At 37.0% G+C, this 21,505-nt stretch overlaps 1 protein-coding gene across 4 annotated transcripts in view; it reads right to left on the bottom strand.

The window, feature by feature from the left end:
• Window positions 1–21,499, bottom strand: part of REV3L (REV3-like, polymerase (DNA directed), zeta, catalytic subunit) — a 178,271-nt gene extending 156,772 nt beyond the window's left edge. For 2 of the 4 annotated variants that reach the window (XM_010856599.1, XM_010856598.1), the window contains exons 1-2: window positions 21,318–21,404; window positions 11,232–11,359 (exon numbers count right to left, since the gene is read on the bottom strand). Coding sequence is in view for 1 of the 4 variants with exons in the window: in XM_010856597.1 (XP_010854899.1) it covers window positions 21,318–21,456 (139 nt within the window). In the remaining 3 variants the exon portion in view is untranslated. Of the gene's footprint in view, window positions 1–11,231; window positions 11,360–11,748; window positions 13,628–21,317 lie in introns of those variants that run through there. The other 2 variants (XM_010856600.1, XM_010856597.1) reach the window with 2 other exon arrangements.
• Window positions 21,500–21,505: the final 6 nt, after the last annotated feature.

Genomic DNA, 21,505 nt, shown 5'->3' with positions numbered 1-21,505 from the left:
CACCAGGCTTCCCCATCCTTCACTATCTCCTGGAGTTTGGTCAAACTCATGTCCGTTGAGTTGGTGATGCCATCCAATCATCTCATCCTCTGTTATTCCCTTCTCCTCCTGCCTTCAATCTTGCCCAGCATCAGGGTCTTTTCCAATGAGACAGTTCTTCGCATCAGGTAGCCAAAGTATTGGAGTTTTAGCTCCAACATCAATCCTTCCAATGAACACTCAGGACTGATCTCCTTTAGGATGGACTGGTTGGATCTCCTGCAGTCTAAGGGACTCTCAAGAGTCTTCTACAACACCACAGTTCAAAAGCATCAATTCTTTGGCGCTCAGCTTTCTTCACAGTCCAACTCTCACATCCATACATGACTACTGGAAAAACCATAGCCTTGACTAGACAGACTTTTGTTAGCAAAGTAATGTCTGCTTTTTAATATGCTGTTTAGGTTGGTCATAACTCTAACATGTATAAAAGTGTCATATGTCTGCATGACAACAAATCCACAAAGGACAAGCAGGAAGGATTGGAGTAAATAGTTTTAAAATTCTCATAGTATGTTGCTGCTGCTGCTGCTAAGTCACTTCAGTCGTGTCCGACCCTGTGCGACCCCATAGATGGCAGCCCACCAGGCTCCTCATCCCTGGGATTCTCCAGACAAGAACACTGGAGTGGGTTGCCATTTCCTTCCCCGATGCATGATAGTGAAAAGTAAAAAGGAAGTCGCTCAGTCGTGTCTGACTCTTCGCAACCCCATGGACTACAGCCTACCAGGCTCCTCCATTCATGGGATTTTCCAGGTAAGAGTACTGGAGTGGGTTGCCATTGCCTTCTCCTCTTATAATGTGTGTGTGTGTGTGTGTGTGTGTGTGTGTGTATATATATAAATATATAAATATAATTATATACTATTATATAATGGAAGACTTGCTTGGTTACAAATGTATATTACAAACCCTAAGACTACCACTAAATTAATTTCAAAAAGAGGTACAAATAAATAAGCAGATAATAGCAGATAAATATCAAAATTAAATAACATGTCATCTGGTATTAAAATCAGTGTTTCTTAGAACACAAAAAGAAGTAAGACACTATCAAGAAGCATGACAGCTGAAACAGTAGCCCAGCCTGCTTTTAATACTAAACTGATAGAAAAGTCAAAAAGCATTGACCAGCCCAAACATACCATGATGAACGCAGCTATTTATAATAGATGGGAATAATAAAAAATATCCAGGTAATACAAGAGAAAAAACACAAAAAACAAACAGAATAACAGAAAACAGCTGGCAGAGTGGTAGATTTTAGTTCGATCATATTATTAATTACATTAAATATGATAAACCTAAATACATCAATTAAAAGAGACTGTTAGATAAACAATTAAGTCCAACTGCATACTGTCTAATTTCTCAGGTAGCTCCAGAGGTAAAGAACCTGCTTGCCAATGTGGGAGACATAAGAGACATGAGTTCAGTCCCTGGGTTGGAAAGATCCTCTGGAGGGCATAGCAACTCACTCCAGTATTCTTGTCTAGAGAATCCTATAGACAGAGGGGCCTGGTGGGCTACACTCCATAGGGTTACAAAGAATCAGAAACAACCAAAGCAACTTAGCACGCACACATATACCGTCTGTAAGAAACCCATTTTAAAAATAAAAGCCTAAGTAGGTTGAAAGTAAAAGGATGGGAAAAGCTACGTTAGGAGACAATTCTCCATGGGTCTCTGTTATGGTATCTGTCTATGAATCTACTACAGGTTGTAACTGACCTGCAACTACCTTCCACCTGTAGTTGCTCCTTAATAGTAGTCAATACGGAGAAGGCAATGGCACCCCACTCCAGTACTCTTGCCTGGAAAATCCCATGGACGGAGGACTGCAGTCCATGGAGTTGCTGAGGGTCGAATACCACTGAGCGACTTCCCTTTCACTTTTCACTTTCATGCACTGGAGAAGGAAATGGCAACCCACTCCAGTGTTCTTGCCTGGAGAATCCCAGGGACGGGGGAGCCTAGTGGGCTGCCATTTATGGGGTCGCACAGAGTCGGACACGACTGAAGTGACTTAGCAGTAGTCAATAAAGTGGAATGTCAGAAATCTACCGTTGATAGCCAGCATTTATGAAACTTATGGCAAATTAAGTTACCACCTTTCAAGAAGACAAAATCTCAGGCACTTCACAATTCTTAACATGATATATACCATTTCAGAAAATAATCAAAAGAAAGCAGGAGTGGCTATATTAATAAACAGACAAGGAAGACTTACAGAATAAGAAACATTACCAGGGATTAATAAGTCCTTTCACCAAGAAAACATAATAATTCTAAATATACAAGGACATAATAAAAACTTCAAAACACATGAAGCAAAAACTGATAGAACTGAAAGAGGAACAGGCAAACCCACAAGTTGGAGACTGTAACACTCCTCTCAATATCTGAAAGATCAAGCAGATGATAAACATATGGAAAAATTCAACCTTACTATTGAGAGAATATATACAAACTCACAACGAAAGAGATCATTTACACCTGTAAGAATTTATTTAAAACTTGAGAAGTTTGACAAATGTGAACACTGGTGAAGATGAGGGACATCAGAAACTCTAATAAACTGCTGGTGGGCAAACAGTTTGATAGAACCACTCTGGAAAACAATTGGGCATTACCTAATAAAACAGAGAATGTGCACATTCTACCACAGCAATTCAACCCTTAGTATAAATTCTTATACATATGCACTACAAGGCATGTACAACAGTTTTCATAATGGCATTGCTAATAACTGAGGATCTGAATAACTGAGGATTCAAAAAAAACAGGAAACAACTCAGATGTCCAAAGATAAGAGAATGAAGAAATAAAACTGATATATTCCTATAACACAATACTATACAGCAGTAAAAATGAATGAATTAGGGCTGTATAATACAACACAGATAACGCCTTATAACATAATGTTGGGTTGGCGGGGGGTCACAGAAGAACAGATACACATAAATAACTCTAAAAAGACAAAAGCCAAATAATATATTGTTTAGAGATGTTTACAAATGAGGTAAAACTATAAAGAAAAACAAGGAAATGATTAGATAGGAGAGGAGAAGGCAATCAGAGACTTCAAAGATATTTGTAACGTTCTATTTCTTATTCTGAGTAGAAAAAAGATTTTAATTAATTTACTTATTTTAACTGGAGGCTAATTACTTTACAATATTGTGGTGGTTTTTGCAATACATTGACATGAATCAGCCACAGGTGTACATGTGTCCCCCATCCCAATAGCCCCCCATGTCCCTTCCCATCCCATCCCATCCCATCCCATCCCTCTAGGTTGTCCCAGAGCTCCAGCTTTGAGTGCCCTGTTTTCGAACTTGGACTGTTCATCTATTTCACATATGGTAATATACATTTTCAATGCTATTCTCTCAAATCATCCCACCCTCGCCTTCTCCCAGAGTCCAAAAGTCTGTTCTCTATATGTGTCTCTTTTATATTCCTTAATTTATACATATTATAGATATTCTTTTATTATATATTTATAATTAAAATTCATATTAAGAATAAGTAATAAATGTAGATTCACTTAGCAAATATTAAAAACAAAAAAACGTTAAACAAAATCACCAAATAAAGGACAATACCCCTGATGTTCCTCAACATTGAGAGGTACATGGCCACTCTAGATACCGGTTATACCTGGCCCGATATAAAACATGAAACAACATGCCAGCAAGGCAGTGTCAGGTAGTTACTCTTCAGCAGGAGTTTTCACACCCATTCACGAGTTTTCCCTTTGGCCTTCCAGGTGGCAAGTTAAGTAAAAGGAATGAAATCACAAAGGCTGGTGCAGTATTCAACTTAGCTTGGAAATACTGATTAGTAATCACCATCTTCATCTATAGACAAAGATTACCAGACACAGAATAAACTTGCTCAACTATAAGAGTTATACCCAGGGAAGCCCAAAGCAGTTGTCTCCCACTGCTATTAATATTTACAGTTTATTCACAGTCCTCCCAGTCCATATATATGTACTTTACTAACCATGATTCATTTTTACTAAAAGCAATGGTGCTCGGTTACACAACTGACATTCTATTTCTATCATTTCCAGGTGAATAAAGCTAGAGAGTTAACCCAAAACCAAAACAGTCCAAAAAAAAGAAAAGCTATTAATTCTTTACTCACACTAAGTGAGATTAAATTTAGAATGGTACTAAGCTAAACAGCTATTAATATATTTCACTTAAAATGCCAAAGATTTTAAGACACCATTAATTTTTATACGACTAAGAAAGAACATTCTTCCAATTAAATATGCCACACCACTGATTGGTGGCTTCCCTGATTTTTTACCAAATGAAAGAATCTGAATATGGGAAACCTGGGTTCAATAACCTGGGTTGGGAAGATCCCCGGGAGGGGTGCAAGGCAAACCACTCCAGTATTCTTGCCTGGAGAATCCCCATGGACAGAGCAGCCTGGCAGGCTACAGTCCAGGGGATCCAGAGAGTAGGACAGGACTGAGCAACTAAGCACAGCACAGCTGATAGCTCAGATGGTAAAGAATCTGCCTGCAATGCAGGAGACCTGGGTTCGATCCCTCGGTCAGGAAGATCCCCTGGAGAAGAAAATGACAACCCACTCCAGTATTCTAGCCTGGAGAATTCCATGGACAGAGGAGTCTGGTGGGCTACAGTCCATGGGGTCCCAAAAAGTTGGACATGACTGAGCGACTAACACTCTTTCTTTAACCACTGACTGTAAGCTACATCCCCTAATGAGCTATAAAAATGGGGAGGGGGAGATAAACACCTTAGATTCAACTGAATACAAAATAACTCTTCCAGTTTTCCACTAAAATATTTAAGATATGCTGCGTTATTCTCTCCTTTGGAGACAAAATACATTCAAACAGAAACTGGTCCCCTACTAAAAACTTTCTAAGATGTGTTAGGCTGTATTTTCTCACTCAATACCAAGGTTATATTTTCTCACTCAATACCTCTCCTTCTTCATCTACTCTAAAAACACAACTCTCACTATCAACAAAACTGGAGAACAGCTCTCTTCGTTCTGGATGCTAAATGAGCTTCCATCACTGATAAAAATCATCAGAAGTTGTAAGGGCTTTCATAACCTGGAGACTTTCACATAATGTTCTAGAGTAAAGACAGACAGACAGACAGACAGAAAGCACAGCAAGTTATCCCAGAGTAAGTCTGCTCCCACATGTCAGAGACTGTGCAGTCAGAATGGGGTAAAACAAATCTCAGTCCAGCACACAAAATGAATGTTTTCATCTAAGTGGGTTGTGCTCAACTACTAGCTCTGAATAACTGGGAGGGCAATTCTATCAGTTTATAGGCAAAAGTGAAGACAATCAATTGGGCTTCCCATACTCTGTCAACTTGCAAACAACAGGACCAGATAAACAGCCCCTTGTTCACAGATTGATAAACTTGGGGCTTATACAAACATTAAGTACATCTTATTAAACTGCCAAAGAAATGAATCTGTAATGAAAAATGGTACCTGAAAATGTATTTAAGGCAATCAAAATCAATCAATCAATCAAACCTGGAGCTCAAGAAGGGGTATAAGTAGTATGGGATAAATAGATCAGCAGTGGTGCTGCGTTCGGTTGCTCAGTCGTGTGGTGCTCCACACCAAGTTAATACATGGAGGTCAGTTTAAATTGTTCTGTTTAAATTTAATACTCCACCTCAAGCAAAGAGTTGACTCATTGGAAAAGACTCTGATGCTGGGAGGGATTGGGGGCAGGAGGAGAAGGGGACGACAGAGGATGAGATGGCTGGATGGCATCACTGACTCGATGGACGTGAGTCTGAGTGAACTCCGGGAATTGGTGGACAGGGAGGCCTGGTGTGCTGTGATTCATGGGGTCGCAGAGAGTCAGACACGACTGAGCGACTGAACTGAACTGAAAGATTTTTTAAAGAGAAGATACACAGTTTAAAACAGTCAACATTTATAAGATAGTCTTAAAAATTGGGAAGCTGAGAGTACAAAAATATAAAATAAGCTAAACTCCTTGTATTACATAAAAGAAAGTATTTTTTATTTGTTCCCAAATTTTGTAATTAAAGCTACAATTCTGTATATATGCTTTTTAAAATGCTTACTGCATCATGCTTTTTAATAAAACACATAAAACAGAGTCTATGCTGCAAAAAAACAGAAACCAAAGAGTTTAGACTGATTTTAAAAAATTATCTATAACACTATTCAAATGCAGTCTATGAATGAACTGTTTGTTATAGGTTTGCAACAAGATAAGTATCAAACTAGAAACTCTTATAGTAGTTTGACAGGGGAATTCTATACCTGCTTAATAATCATTAAAAAAAAGGGAGCTTGTATTTTGCTTGTTGGGTTTTCTTTCTCATTTCATTTTTCTAGTACTTACTTTTAATGTATTTTAAATAAGTATCAGAAAAAAAGACATTCTTCACCACAATTAGTTTGAAAAGTAGTTATATAAGACATATCAGTTATAAAGCTTTATGTGCCAAATAACATCAAAATATACAAAAGTTAAAATAGAGATGCAAGGAAAAAACAAAGAACAAAATAAAGTGGGAAAGTTTCATGACCTGTTAGATTAAAATTAAGTAGAGAATGAAAACCAATTATGAAATGTCACATTTTCTTCAGGAAGTCATCTGTTATAAGATGTACCATCAGTTTAGAACCAGCTTTTCAGGAGAAGAAAAATAGCTGTGTTAAATGCACACAGTGTGAGGTGCATTAACCTCAGAAATACTAGAATTTAAAAAAAAAGAATTAATCAAGGAAATAATAGTAGGGCAACAATTTGGTATCAAATAAATAGAAAACTTTGCAACAAAACACTTATAAAGATATTGAAAATATTATAGACCCTAAAGAATACCTCAACAACTTTGAAAAATTACGAAGTATCTAAAGCATGGCAAAAACTGGTTTTCTATCATTTCCCACTATAAATTACTTAAGGATTCCTGTTTGCTTTTGCTTTTTTGATGCTCCTGGGTAAAACTATTATGAAGAAAGTTTGCCAATTTTAAAAACTTTTAAAAACTACATTAAATGACTTAAAACATGCTAATCTCTTCAGCCTTGCAGTTTTCTAATTCACTTCTATATAGAACTCCAGGGAAAAAGTCAAAGTATTCCATAATGTCAGATGCTGCTCTGCTATTCTCTTCCTAGCTCCTTATAACCTTATTAAAAATCCAGGATATTATTAGGATATGGGTAGCAGCATTATTTTGCTTTCTCAAAAAAGGTCACAGTCTGTCTTTCTTCTTTGTGGCCCACTGGAAAAGTGCTGGCCTAACGTAGCCACCCTCATATAGCCATACGGTTGATTAGGTAAAAGCTGGCTAAAGAGATAAAGGGTTATATGAGAGCATTACCTGAAACACTACCACAATATATATGTGTGTATATACTGCACACATTACACACACAAAAACATACACACTGTACTAGACAAGACTCAAAGCAACATTATTAACAATTTATTCTAAGTAATAACACAAAAGTATTTTCCACCTATGCTATACACTCAATCATCTAAAAATTACCCTCCAAAGGATGATCCTACTTCTTAGACTGGTCTGTCAAAAGGACCGGTTCTCATGATAGAACCAAAGTTATAAGAGAAAGAAGTGTACTGAAGATAGGATCCTTCTGAAACTGTTCATTTTAAGTCAGAGTTTTGAAAGCTAAGTTTTCTTCCATTCCCATACCTAAAACTTAAACCAAGATTCAACTAAATGTGTTCTAAACGCCTCATTTAAGATACAAAAGTTTTTATAAAATGAAAAAATAAATGAAACGTATTTACCATAAGAACAAACTAGGAAAAATATTTGTAACTCAATTCACAGATAGGGACCAATTTTCCTAACATATGAAGAGCTCCTTGGAATGAACAATCAAAAGACCAAGACTCACAATAGAAAAGTGGGTAAAAGATAAACGAGTAGTACCCTGAGAAGGAAATACAAATGGTTCTCAAATATAAGGAAGGACACTCAATCTCATTTGTAATAAAAGACTGTAAATTAAAACTACACTGAGGTCCATATGTTTTATCTATTAGACTGATAAAGACCAAAATATCTGAGACCATAACCTTGGTGAAAATATGGAAAAAGTCTCATTATTGCTGGTGGGAAACTCTAACACAGAAACCACCTTTGTATTATAGTTTTTCTTACTGGGACTATCTGTCTAAGACATTTTTAAAAATGTAGTACACAAGATATATTCAGCCTGGTGTGAGCTGTTGGTCATTAAAAAAAAAAAAAACTATTGTAGTTATCTGCTTTTATAGAATATTGTTCACAAAATGAAACAGACAGGTAGATAAGTTTATGAAACTTAGATGATAAAGTAGCAGTATTGACAACAGTACTGCTCCATCTGAGGTCACCTCATGACAGCTTATTGTGCACTTAGTGGGTGTTTAATTAAATTTTCTGGGTGAATGGGACCAAGAATGATGCTGAGGGATGATCAAAATGGTGTAAAACAAGTGAGAATAAGAAATTAACTAAATTTATCTGAATTGGTAAATTAATTGCTTAAACACTATACTTTTTCAAGAACAAAGCACTGTACACTGACAAATGTTTCCTGAAAAATGAGTCAGCAAGCAACAGAGGTATAGCGTACTTTAGCAGTAACGGTCCCCTAGTGAGTCACACAGTTAGGAAACTCCTCCGACACCAACTCCGGTCCTGTCTACATGATCTGAAGGCTAGCTGCTGGAAACACATGGATCTCCATCACTCTAGCACGAATATCCAGACTATGAGTGACACCATTCTAGGCCAAATAGCTTCCAGATGACCACTCAGCTGACCCAGCCACATAAGCAAGCCCAGCCAGAAGCAGGAGCAGAATTGCTGAACTGAGCCCATGCCAGAATGATGGGCTAACAAATGGCTATTGTTTTATACACTAAATCTTGGGGGAGTTTTTTATATAAAAATCGATACCAGTGGGGAGGTGAATAGGATTGGTGGTCAAGGAAAATTTTTGCTTTACCTGTTTTCTGCTTTTTAAATTTCACAAGAGCATATTCATATACTATTTAATTAACTTATAAAAATATTTTTATATCAGACTGATGTTATAGTAAAGCCCTAGTATCACCTTATAAACACATATACATAAAACAAAATAATTCAGTCCAAATGGGAAAATGAATTTGAAAGGAGACATTAATATTGCTCAGGAAAAACAGGGTCAGTACAAAGTTGCAGGGTATATTTAATACAAAAAAAAAATTAGTGAATAAGAATACATTCATGATCAATGTCTTAATAATGGCTATTATCAGATTCTGGAAGTATTAGGAGACATACATCTCAGATTTTGCTTCCCTGCTGCTTCTGTTTATGCAGCTAACGACCTAGTACATATTCCCTCATTTTAGTTCTCACATGCTATGAAGTAAACATAAGCTGAATAACTTCAGGCAAAAGTTAGTTAACCTCTTCATGCCTCATTTCCTCAACTGTAAAATGGGGATAAAAGTACTTAGTTTACAGAGTTGTGAAAATTAAAACACTTAGAATAAGACACTCAACAAGGGCTCAATAAATGATCTATAACCTCTGTTAGTAAAATGATGTAAACTTAAGGTCTTTTGACTAACTTGGCTTCTATTTTATAACCACTAAGCATCATCAACCAAAGTGTGATACATCAAAATTAATTTGAAAAATTTTCCTAAAGACTTCATTAAAAAAAAAAAAAAAGACAATCTTATTAAAATGCAAAACAAAACCTGGGAATATATTTTTTTTTTAAATGAAGAAAACGGAAACTCCAAACAATAACAAATTCATTTGGTCCACATTTCACAATTCTAAATGGGTTTAAAAACCAAAGGTTTCAAATTGCATGTGTGTTACAAATTCAGAAAAGGCAAAAAAAGGGAGGGATAGTTCCTACTGTCGCCTTTGCAATGGCCTCTGGCACAGACACCTCCAACTCATTCTACTACCATTTAAAACAACAAAAAAAGAAGACTTTAGAAAATAAGGCTCTTTCATAAGAAATACACTTAAACTGCAATATTGGAAAACTGTAGTTACTCCTTGATCAACGGCTTAACACTGCCCTTTTTCAGGGCAAGATCAGGCCTGGATAGTTTTCTGTCTATATATGTATACATCAACAATTTTAAAAAAGAAAAATCAAGCCTGGGTAGGGTACTTAAAAAAAAAAAAGACGATTTTTCAAGTGTTTTAAACTGGTAATCACCTAGACTTTAGACATGTGAGTCAATGACCAACTGGAAAAAGCCTTATACCACAATGTACAGGTAGTTTAGTCTGTCCTATTGTGAGGAATGAATAAATGCTACAAAAATTCCATTTTTCATTCCAACTCAACTCAATTTAAAGAGCACCTGGTATACACCTAGTAATGTGGCAGATTCCAGACTTAGAAGGGCTGCTGCTGAGTCACTTTAGTCATGTCCGACTTCGTGTGACCCCATAGATGGCAGCCCACCAGGCTCCCTCGCCCCTGGGATTCTCCAGGCAAGAACACTGGAGTGGGTTGCCATTTCCTTCTCCAATGCATGAAAGTGAAAAGTGAAAGGGAAGACGCTCAGTCGTATCCGACTCTTAGCGACCCCATGGACTGCAGCCCACCAGGCTCCTCCATCCATGGGATTTTCCAGGCAAGAGTACTTAGAAGGGTTAGAAAAGAAAGAAGTACTTAGAAGGGTTAGAAAGAAAATAATAGTTATGTTACTATATATGCCAGACAGCTGCTGGTTACTAGTATTTAATCATAATCATCCAGTGAGGTAGAAATTACTAAAACTCATTTTACAGAGGAGGAAATTAAGGCTCACAGAAATAAAATAACTTGTCCAGGGTTTCTCAGCAGGAGTAGGGTCCTGGAATAGGGGTGTGGGGCAGGAGGAACACGAGGGTAGTGCCAAATGACTATTCCTACAGACAAATACAACACTCAGTGTAGTCAGTCCTTTATCAGCAATGTGAAAGGAGGCTAGGACTGTGGGAAACCAAAGAGGATCTTTTGGGAATGGGCAAAGGAGTCACAGAGGCTTTAAAGTGGTTAATCTTTGAGTTGTTACTTTAAGGATGAGTAGGTTTATAAACTTCAATGCCAAGGTTCACTCCCACCTCCCCTCATCCCCAATATATCAACCAAAATAAATTACTTACTTGAAATTGAGAAAAACAATTTTGAGAGAAATCTTCCTCAGATATTTTATTCCATAGTTTTAAAACAAATAATATGATGACAGATTAATTTTTAGGTTGCTTTTATGTGGCTTGTCTTGGTTTTTATTCTGAAATGAAATTTAGATTAGTCATTTTCTTGTTCTGAGAAACTAGGAGTATGCCAACATGTTTTAACTTCACATTTTTTTCACATATCAACATGTATTCTTACTTACAGAGTCTTTCATTTCACCATCTCAAACAATAGCTAATTTAATATATAAATTTACTTTTAAGTATAAATATATATGCAAAATAAGATAGTTCTTTTAATTCGTGTTATACTTCCTTGTTAATTATAATAAATAGAAGAAAAATAGAAAACTGTTGTTAAACTGTTATATATTACACAAGCATTTTTGAGGTAACACGCTTTTTTAAATTCTTTGAATCATTTATATAGTAAATGCTCTCTTAACCCAAAGAAAATTAAATAACTGTCCCCAAGGAAACTGACCTCAAAATCTTGGTACTTCCCACAGCTATCATCTAAAAAGAAAACAGAATTGGACCAAAAAACCCTTAAATTTTCCAAAGACAATTACTGCTCTTTTTTCTCCAAATTTACACTGTTAGGCATATATTCAATTTCTGCTGCAGAAAACAGTCCAGTTTGCCAATACTAATTAAGCAACAAAATATTTTTCACTCAAAAACGAAATACTTAAAAATCTACCAAGAACTGGAAAAAACACAGGTCATCTGGAAAACTTTAAAAATGACAAAAAATAAAAACAAAAAATACCCCACCCAACCACACATCAAAAGGTTACACTGACTGTCATTAAGAGGGTTTTACTTATAATTTGTTTTAGCTTCAAAATGCACCTACTTTATGTCCAGACAGTGAAGAATTTTTCTTTAAATTGCCTAAGACACCTACTCCTGCCTTATCTGGAAATTCTACGTTAACACAATTTTACCCACAGTTTACTGTACCTCAACTCCCATTATTTATTTCCTCTCTCATTCAGTATCACTGTGGTGTTAAAAAGGCAGTCAGGTACCAAAGTGACATACACCATCCCATGTTCCATATCTTAGTAAGTTTCCAAGTATTTCTCGGAAATATATAAGGCTAATGGCAACATCCTCTGAAGCCTACTTAAACCCAACCTACTTAAAAACTCATTTTCCACTCATTTTTAATTGAACAAATTCTAATCAAATCAAAAGACCAGAAAATGTTTAAGTACAGTACCAGAGGAACTCTGAAAGGTCTCCTGATCCATTGCCTTTCCCTTTGGAAATCTATATACATACAATTCTAGTATCAATTTTTGTTTATATCTGTCCTAAATTTTTGTTATAGACTAATCTATAGACATATATGTTATAGACATTATTTTTTAAAAAGAGAGAGCTACAATCATCACAAAACAAATCCAGCTACAACCTATTCTATGGAAGAGTCTAAACACTATTGAACACAGTAGGCCCTCTGAGATTTCTAAACTGTGTACATGCTTTTTTTTTTTTTAACAATTCCTCTAAACTTCTGTATGTTTGTCTTTCAATTGTAACCAAGGCCTTTCCAATTATCAGATGTGGGGAGACAGTGTGAGGTAGTAAGAGCTGAGAGTCAAAATCCCCAGTTTTTAGACCCAGGCCCACACCAACCAATTATAGGATATAGGACACTAGACAAATCCTTGAGTTAATCTATCTAGACATCAGTTTCCTTTAAATAAAATGAAAGAATTTCACCAGAACAGTGTTTTCCAACCCCTTTCACATTGTAAATCATATTCATTCAGCACAATAGCCAATAAGAAGTCTTTGGAGGCATCAACATTGTGCTTGATGAGAAAAAATTATGTTTTCTTTATATAATTATGAAAGAAAATTAAACAAAGCTTGTAGCAACATGAATGGATTTCAAATCCAACCTTTTCCACATTAGGAACATTTCAAAATAACAATGATGCTTAATTTTTGCAGAACATACATATGCTATTAGGCAGTCACCTTGCAGCAAGCTAAATGGCACATCAGAAAATGGCTAAGAGGATCCAATACAGGCAAAGGTACAAACAAGACCTAGGCCCCAGAGCAACATCCTGCCACCCTATCCTTTCATCATCAGATGATGCTCTTTCGAGCACCCAGAGTACAAACTCCAGTAACAGTTCCATGATCCCTTCTCCATAAGAGGCAGCTACAGCCTCTGGTTGGCTGAAGCAGATTTCAAGTATCAGTGGTAAAGCACTTTCTTTAACGTATTTAAAATACCAAATGGAGCAATAACTGCTGGTTGTGCTCATCATGGGGCTTCCTTGGTGGCTCAGATGGTAAAGAATCTGCCGGCAATGCAGGAGACCCAGGTTCAATTTCTGGGTTGGGAAGATTCCCTGGAGAAGGGAATGACAACCCCACTCCAGTATTCTCACCTGGAGAATCCCATGGACAGAATCCCAAAGGGAGCCTGGTGGGCTACAGTCTATGAGGTCGCAGAGAGTCAGACACGACTGAGCGACTAACACACTTGTGCTGTGCTCATGCAATCTGCTTAAGGAGCCCCACAGCCTGCCTTCAGACTCCACTCTACTAGGGTCTACCACCTCCAGAGAGCCACACAACATCAAGCGGAAGCTCTGAATTAGAAGACCTCTACTAAAACCTAAAATTAAACAGTACTGCAGTAATCATTTGACAACTAAATATTTACGACTACTATGACCTTATATTTTTGTTCTTCCTTACCAATTGTTGCAAGCACAACATAATCTAAAAAAATTAACTTTGAGTAAGTATTACATGCACATGGCAACAAACCTCCAAAAGTTACTGAAGAGTATACTTAAAAAAAAATTAGATTCCCACGTTTGTCCTGTAGGCCACCAGTTACCCTCACTGGAGGCAACCACTGTTGCAAAATTCTCATGTATCCTTTCAGATATATGTGTACATATATATACAATATATATTTATTTATAAATATATATTTATATTTATATATATTTAATTTATATTATATATATATGTGTGTGTATATATATATATATTTTTTAAGCCACACAAATGGTAGCATACCACATATGGAGCCTTGCATCTTGCTTTTTTTCCTTTTAATATATCTTAGACATGGCACCAGAGCAGTACATATAGTACTGCCTCATCAATTTAAGGACTTGCCTAGTATTCCACTGAAGAGATACACCATAATTTACTTAACTACTGATTCACGCTTAGGTTATTTCCAACCTTTTGCAATGACAACCAATGCTGCCACAAATATTCCTACATGCTCATTTGACACATACATAAAATCTTTTAAAGAATAAAATCCTTGAATGAAGTTGCTAGATCAAAATGTACATGAAAAAGAAAAGAAAGAATAAAAAAACAAGGGGAGAAACTCCCTGGCAGTCCAGTGGTTAGACCTCTGTACTTCCAGGGGCCTGGGTTCAATTCATGGTAGGGTAAGTTCCCACAAGCTGCACAGTGCAGAACCCCCCTCCCTCCAAAAAAGGAAGACGATCTACCAAAATACATATGCATCTTAAATTCTGAAAACGACTTCCAAATTGTTTTCCATAGAAAATGAACATTTTATATTCCCACCAGCAATATGTGAGAATGCCCATTTCCCCTTCCTCTCATCCTCCTCAAGTTATACTGTATAATCAATCTTTTCTAATTAGGGATAAAAGGTATGTTGTAGTTTTAATTTACATCTTCATTATAATAAAATCACACATCTTTTCCTAAGAATTCTCTTTGTTCACTTTTTCTATTGGATTATTTTCTAGGAGCTCTTTGTATATTAAGAAGAAATTAGTCTTTTGTGAAAAGTGTACAAGTAAGCTTTACCAGTCTATTTCTATTTTAAGTTTATAATTTTTGTCTCTATATAGAATTTTACTTTACATTGTAAAACTCAGCAATCTGGCTTCAGTTCTGTACCATACTTTGAAAGGCCTTCACCATTCCTGCTACTGTTAAGTCAACTTTAATCTTGTCCGACTCTGTGCGACCCCACAGACGGCAGCCCACCAGGCTCCCCTGTCCCTAGGATTCTCCAGGCAAGAACACTGGAGTGGGTTGCCATTTCCTTCTCCAAAGCATGACAGTGAAAAGTGAAAGTGAAGTCGCTCAGTCGAGTCGCTCAATCGTGTCCGACTCTTCGAGACCCCATGGACTGCAGCCTACCAGGCTCCTCCGTCCATGGGATTTTCCAAGCAAGAGTACTGGAGTGGGGTGCCATTGCCTTCTCCTTCACCATTCCTAGATTAAAATAATTATCTTACGTTTTTTGTTTGTTTCTACATTTAAATCTTCTGACTCATCTGGAAGCCAAGTTTTTACTTTTCCAGATAACTAAGTAGCTATTCCAACACTCAGTATTAAAGAATCTTCTTCCCTACTAATAGGAAAGGTAGCATCCATTATCATACACTTAAGTTCTTACACACAAGTCAATTTCTGACCTCTGCTCTATTTCATTTTGCTGTGTCAAGGACATGCTACACTGCAAAAAAATTTAAAATTTAAATCAGTTTACATATAAATATGTATAATAAAACCAGAAATTATTGGCTTTCTTTAATATAAGAATAATTCTGCAGTTCCTAAACTGAATTTATATAATCAAATTAAACACTTTCATCATGCAATCACATATTTTAGTTGATACTTATTTGGGAGCCCAATATCAAACTCAAGGCTTTTTCTCATGTTTCTGATAGTTTTTCCTTAATTTTATATATATATTCTTTCTAAACTATAAAATAAATATATTCTCTGCTGAAAAATACAAACTACACCTCCTAGAGATAAGCAACCTTTATATTTCGGTGCATTTTTAATAAATTATTATTTCATAAACTGATTTTTCTCACATAATATATTGATAGCACTTTCCTGTATTATTTTATATTATACTTATATAATAATCATGAAAACATGATTTTAATGACAAATTCTACTAAATATGCCCAATTTATGTAACCACTTCTCGGTTGCTGAACATTTGGGGTTGTTCCCTGTTATGCCTATCATCTATTATTGATTAATTCTTGCAACAAATGCTTGAATTTCAAGCACTGTGGTAAGCAACCAACCATTGGCTGTATAATGGTGAGCAAAAATGAACACATTACCAGCATTTATGGAGGTAACTGGGAAAAACAAACATTAATCTCCTATGTATATAAAAATGACAACTACAGCAAGTGTTATGAAGGAAAGTTATGAAGCTTTGAGAGTCTATGGTAGGGAAGGCTTCCCTGAGGAAAGATAAATTGGAGTTTAGGTGAAGGAAAAGGAAAAACATTCTAGGCAGAGGGAACAGCAGGTTCAAAGGCCTCATTGTGGGAGGAGCATGGCAAGAATAAGGGACTGAAATAAGGTCAATATGGCTGGAACATAAAGAGCAAGGCAAGAAGGACATGGCTCAAGCCATGACTGGATAGAGAGGCAGGGGCCAAACTGTGCAAGACCTTGTAAGACATGTAGACGCCACCACATAAGACATGTAGCTTTGTCCTTATCCTAAATGCAATGGAAAACTACTGAAGCTTACCAAGTAGTAGGGGGATATAATAAGGTTTGCATTTTGAAAAGATCTCTCTGATTACAGTGTAGAAAACAGATTAGAGGGGAACAGAATAGATTGGGGTAGGCCAAGATTAGGAGGCTATTGTTGTAATGCTAGTAGTTTAGACTAGGGTGGTGATGGATAATGAAAGAAATAGACGGATTCAAAAGATAACCAGATTTTGTCAAAAGATTTACATTCGTAGACCAAAATCCCTAAAACTGAAATTATTGGGTCAAAAAGCATTTCAAGGATTCTGCTATGCATTGCCAAGCTACTGGGCCAAGACCAGTTTTCTTTTCATTTGTGAATTACCTTGTATCTGTTCCTCTATTAGAATTTTAAAATTCTTTTGAAATTCCTTTAAAATGACTTAATCCATACTTCCTTCATGAAGCCTTCCCTGACTCCCCTTTTGGCCTGCCAGGTGGTCACTGAACACATCCTCTTTGAGTCCTCACTTTGTCTTATACACATTTCTTTTATATTCCAATTGAACTATGTTTGAATTATGTTTACATGTCTATCATCTCTCCTACATTGTGAGCTTGTGGAGGGTAAAAGTTGTTCATAAGTTGTTCGTTTAAAAAACAGCTCAATATATGTACTAAGTTCTCATTAAGTGTTCACTGAATAAACTGAATCACATATTATAAGATTCCACTGTGTCCACAGATTTTAGAGGACTCCTGTTTAATAAGCTTCTGATTAACTTACGGGTTATTTAAGTCAAGCGTAACACAGAAACCTAATAAAATTTGGAACTCGGGCTTCAGATACATACTAAAGTGACTAATTTTGTTTGTGGTAAAACACTACATCTCAGTAGTGCTCCTGAAAAATCTTTCTAATATTTATATTCAATAGGCATTGTGTTATGTTAAAATATTGTTAAACGATTTAGCAAAAAAAAAAAAAAAGGCTATGAACAAACAAGACTTTTATTAGAGAAATTATTTGTCATCTAAGTTGTTGATAATTCATTAGCTAGAGGAAGACTGGGCAGGGGGTAGGGGGATGATGGCAGAGTTCCTTACAGTACTCTTAAAGTCAAGCAGCTCCCTCTATAGTCTGTTTGGCCTACTTTGTTTAATTACTTGCTTTGTGAACATCTCGCTCACACTCTTCTATTTACTCCTCCTCTGCATCTCAGCAGGGAAGCTTTTGAAACGATAATTCTGTTTTAAATTGATGCTGAGAAAACTGAGAAAGCTGTCTAAGCTCAACACGAAGTGAGTTACATCAGGCAACTAATAAGCAAGAGTTGGGATGTGGTAACTGGGCAGCTTCCCAGATTCACCTGAGTCAGTTCCTCACAGCAAAGCCCTAGGATTTTGAAGTGAAATCCCAGAACACTCACACCCATATTCAAATCTAAGTGAAAAAATAAAAAACGCTGTCTTGTACTGTAGTTAGGTATAACTTGGGTTCCCTCCACTAAAACAAGTTACCAAAAAGTTGTTAAATTGCTCAATACATTGTATGTCAAAACAATATTCAAGTCATTTTTAAATGAGTGAAAGAAAAGCAAAAGATGTTTTTGGGTTTTTAAAAATAATTCCATCACTTACATATAGAAAATTTAAGTGATTCTCTCAGGAACCAATATCCTCAACCAGCATGGGATTAAATCAGTCAGGATTTACCATTCAAATCTGAATGTACCAGTTTTTAAAATACCTTTTCAAATTTCACCAACTTAAGATATGAGAGCTTTCAAACCTAATACACTAAATTTATTTCTTAAATTACTCAAATATGCCCTCAAAACATAGGACAATAGGAAGTCAACTGGACTGTTTTCTAAAGCAGAAAAATACTTTTCATGCAATAATAGAAAACTGAACTAGTAAAACTCTAATAAATGAATTGGTTCAAAATTTTATAATGTACATCTGAAATGGTCACTTTATTTGGAAGATTTCTTCTGCTGCTATTTTTCACAATTTCACTTGAAACGCAAACTCAGTTTAAAAACATTTTCTCCAAACCAACGTAAGGAATTGAGGATTCCCAAAATTAACTACTATATAGAAAAAATTTAATTTTATGAGTCTGTAACATAGATTTACCGTGTTACAATTTTTCATTAATTTTACTAATTAGTAGATATATAAACAGTTTGTGATTTCAAACAATAAATCTGTTTTCATTAAAAATTCTAGCATTCAAACTAGAGAACCAAATTGACTTCTTTTTTATATTATTTTCAAAATGTATTTTACTAGGTGGCTGGACTGGCTTTCTTTGGGGAGACAATTCAGAAGCAGATAATAGGATAGTTTTTGTTTATGCTTATTAACATTAATTTTATGTGCTAGAAATAATGACTTGATTTCTGAAAGCTGTAAACTCTTAATGTATGCCAGTGACATCAAAATTTTTCACCTTTTGAGGAAACACAAAAATTTTATAGTAAACTCAATTCAATAATCCTACAACTTACAGTTTGAAATTCTCTGTATCAAGTTTTGTATCGTTCAATGTGTATACCAAAAAACTCTGATTTACATTATACATTTCAAGGTGTATTTTTTAAAATCCAGTTTTTTTTTTAAAGGGGGAGTGATGCTGGTAATCTATTGTAAGATGGCCAAGAGGAAAGAAATAAGTATTTCTTTCGTCTTTTTTTTAATACTGAGAAACAAAAGTATACCATATTCTTTATTTAAGAATTTTTTTCATATAATAAAATTAGTACTAGCTCACAGTGAAATTTTTTTTCCACAAACAAAACTTGCCTATAAAACAAAGCTTGCAAATCACTCAAAGATACATATTTAATCACTAGTGTAGAAAAAAAAATTACATGTAGAAAAGTAACCCAAACCATATAAATTGTAATACCCAGTATATGCCACAGTATTATCACGTCCCCTGATAATTTCAAAATGTGGCTGAACAGAGTTATATCAACATCACTATCTTATTTTTCCTCTGTACCTGAAGTGAAAAAAACAACAACAGTATATTACACTGAAATTCCAATTAGAAATAAATACAGCACCACTATACTTAAAAGGGCAGAAAATCTATCCTTTAAAACATTTTATTGCCTCTATTCTCCAGCCTCTAAGTTTCAGGTGTTACACTTTCAACAAATGGTTAACAGCATTCAAATGCCCCAACTTAAAAACTCCATATCATCAAAAGCTTTGTCACTATTTTAAAAAGAAACATCAAATATCATTCTATCAAATCTCACTAACAACACTGAAATTTTTAACGACGAGAATTCACATTAAAAGATAACTGCTTAGAATGAGTGCTTGAGTTTGGAAAGTGCTATTATCTTGATAGCCCACAGGAAAACTGACTGTAGTAATAAGATGAATGGTGATTAGGGCAAGGAGCATCAAGTGGGAAATGCTATCTAAAATCCCATAGGGCAGTACATAGCTAGAGAGCATCTCTTTCTAGGAGGCAGCTCCATTATTTCACATAGGCAGTTCAAAGCGTGTAGAAAAGCAAAACAATTTAAAACCTTGCAAATCTGGCCACTATCCTACTTACACTATCATAAATTCCCAAGAGCTTCTGAGAACGTAGCTTCTGTCTCCCCACCCCACTTGTTTGAAATAGTTTTTGAAAACAAAACAATCTATTAAAAAGCGTATTGTCTTAAACGTACGTGTATTTAAAATGCAATCCTACAACCCAGCATAGGGACATTTCTTTAATGCTTGCGTTGCTGGGCTTAGCTGTGGTTCTTATGAAATTGACGCTATTCAGCGGGATGTTTTACACTGGGCGACATAAACATGCATTTCCTACTTCCGCGGATACACACTTCCCTGAAAGCAACGCACCTGGGGGCGCAGCCCTGCCCCCAGACTCCTAGGCTTTACCTGAAACTCTAAGGAGTTACGACCTGCCCTCACAGCAGAACCACATGGTCACTTCAATGAGAAAGATTATCTGGCCCCAGGCGCCACTCTTCAGCCCACAGCATCTCCAGAAGGGGCTGAGGAGAGCACTGCAAAGAAGAGGCGACGAGGAGCGACTGACAACAGAGCTGACACTTCCCTACTCCTCAAGCCGTTTCCATCAAGGGGCACTTGGGAGACGCAGAGGGTGTCCGAGGTCCCACCAGTCAACCACCTCAGAGAGTTGCCCTGCGCGCCCGCTCACGGAAGACATGGCGCGGCCACCTGACCCCGTCCTCCGGGGCGAGAGCGACGCCCGCTCCGCCTGCCCGCGCGACCCCGAGTGTGCGGACCCGGCTCCCGACCGCTGCACGCAGTGTAAACACTCGGCGCCCGCCGCCTCCCCGCCTGGGGTTGGATGGAGGGAGGAGGGGGCGGAACGCTCGCGCAGACCCACATTTTTGCGCCTCTTGTCGTGCTCGGGAGGAAAAGGCAAGGAGGGCGAAGGGGAGGGAAGACGCAGCAGCGATCAGCCGAGAGGGCCGGCGCCGGCGGCGTGCGCGCGGCGGGGAGAGCTGCCCGGGCGCCCGCCGCTCCCGCCCGCTCCCCGCGCCCGCTTACCTGCCGGGGTCGCTCCGAAGATTCGCACCACCGGCACCTTCTTGACAGGGGCCTGGGTGAGGGGGGATTGGCAGATATCCAGCCCCTGCAGCGGGCTGGCCATGTAGTAGTCGGCAGTCACTATCCTCACTGAAAACATGTTTGCCGCCGCCGCCGCCGCCTCCTCTTCACTAGCGACCTGGCAACGG

This window comes from Bison bison, unplaced genomic scaffold (assembly GCF_000754665.1).
Source record: "Bison bison bison isolate TAMUID 2011002044 unplaced genomic scaffold, Bison_UMD1.0 scf7180017864373, whole genome shotgun sequence".
Taxonomy (NCBI): Eukaryota; Metazoa; Chordata; class Mammalia; order Artiodactyla; family Bovidae; genus Bison; species Bison bison.
This window is presented reverse-complemented; position numbering and strand designations above follow the sequence as displayed.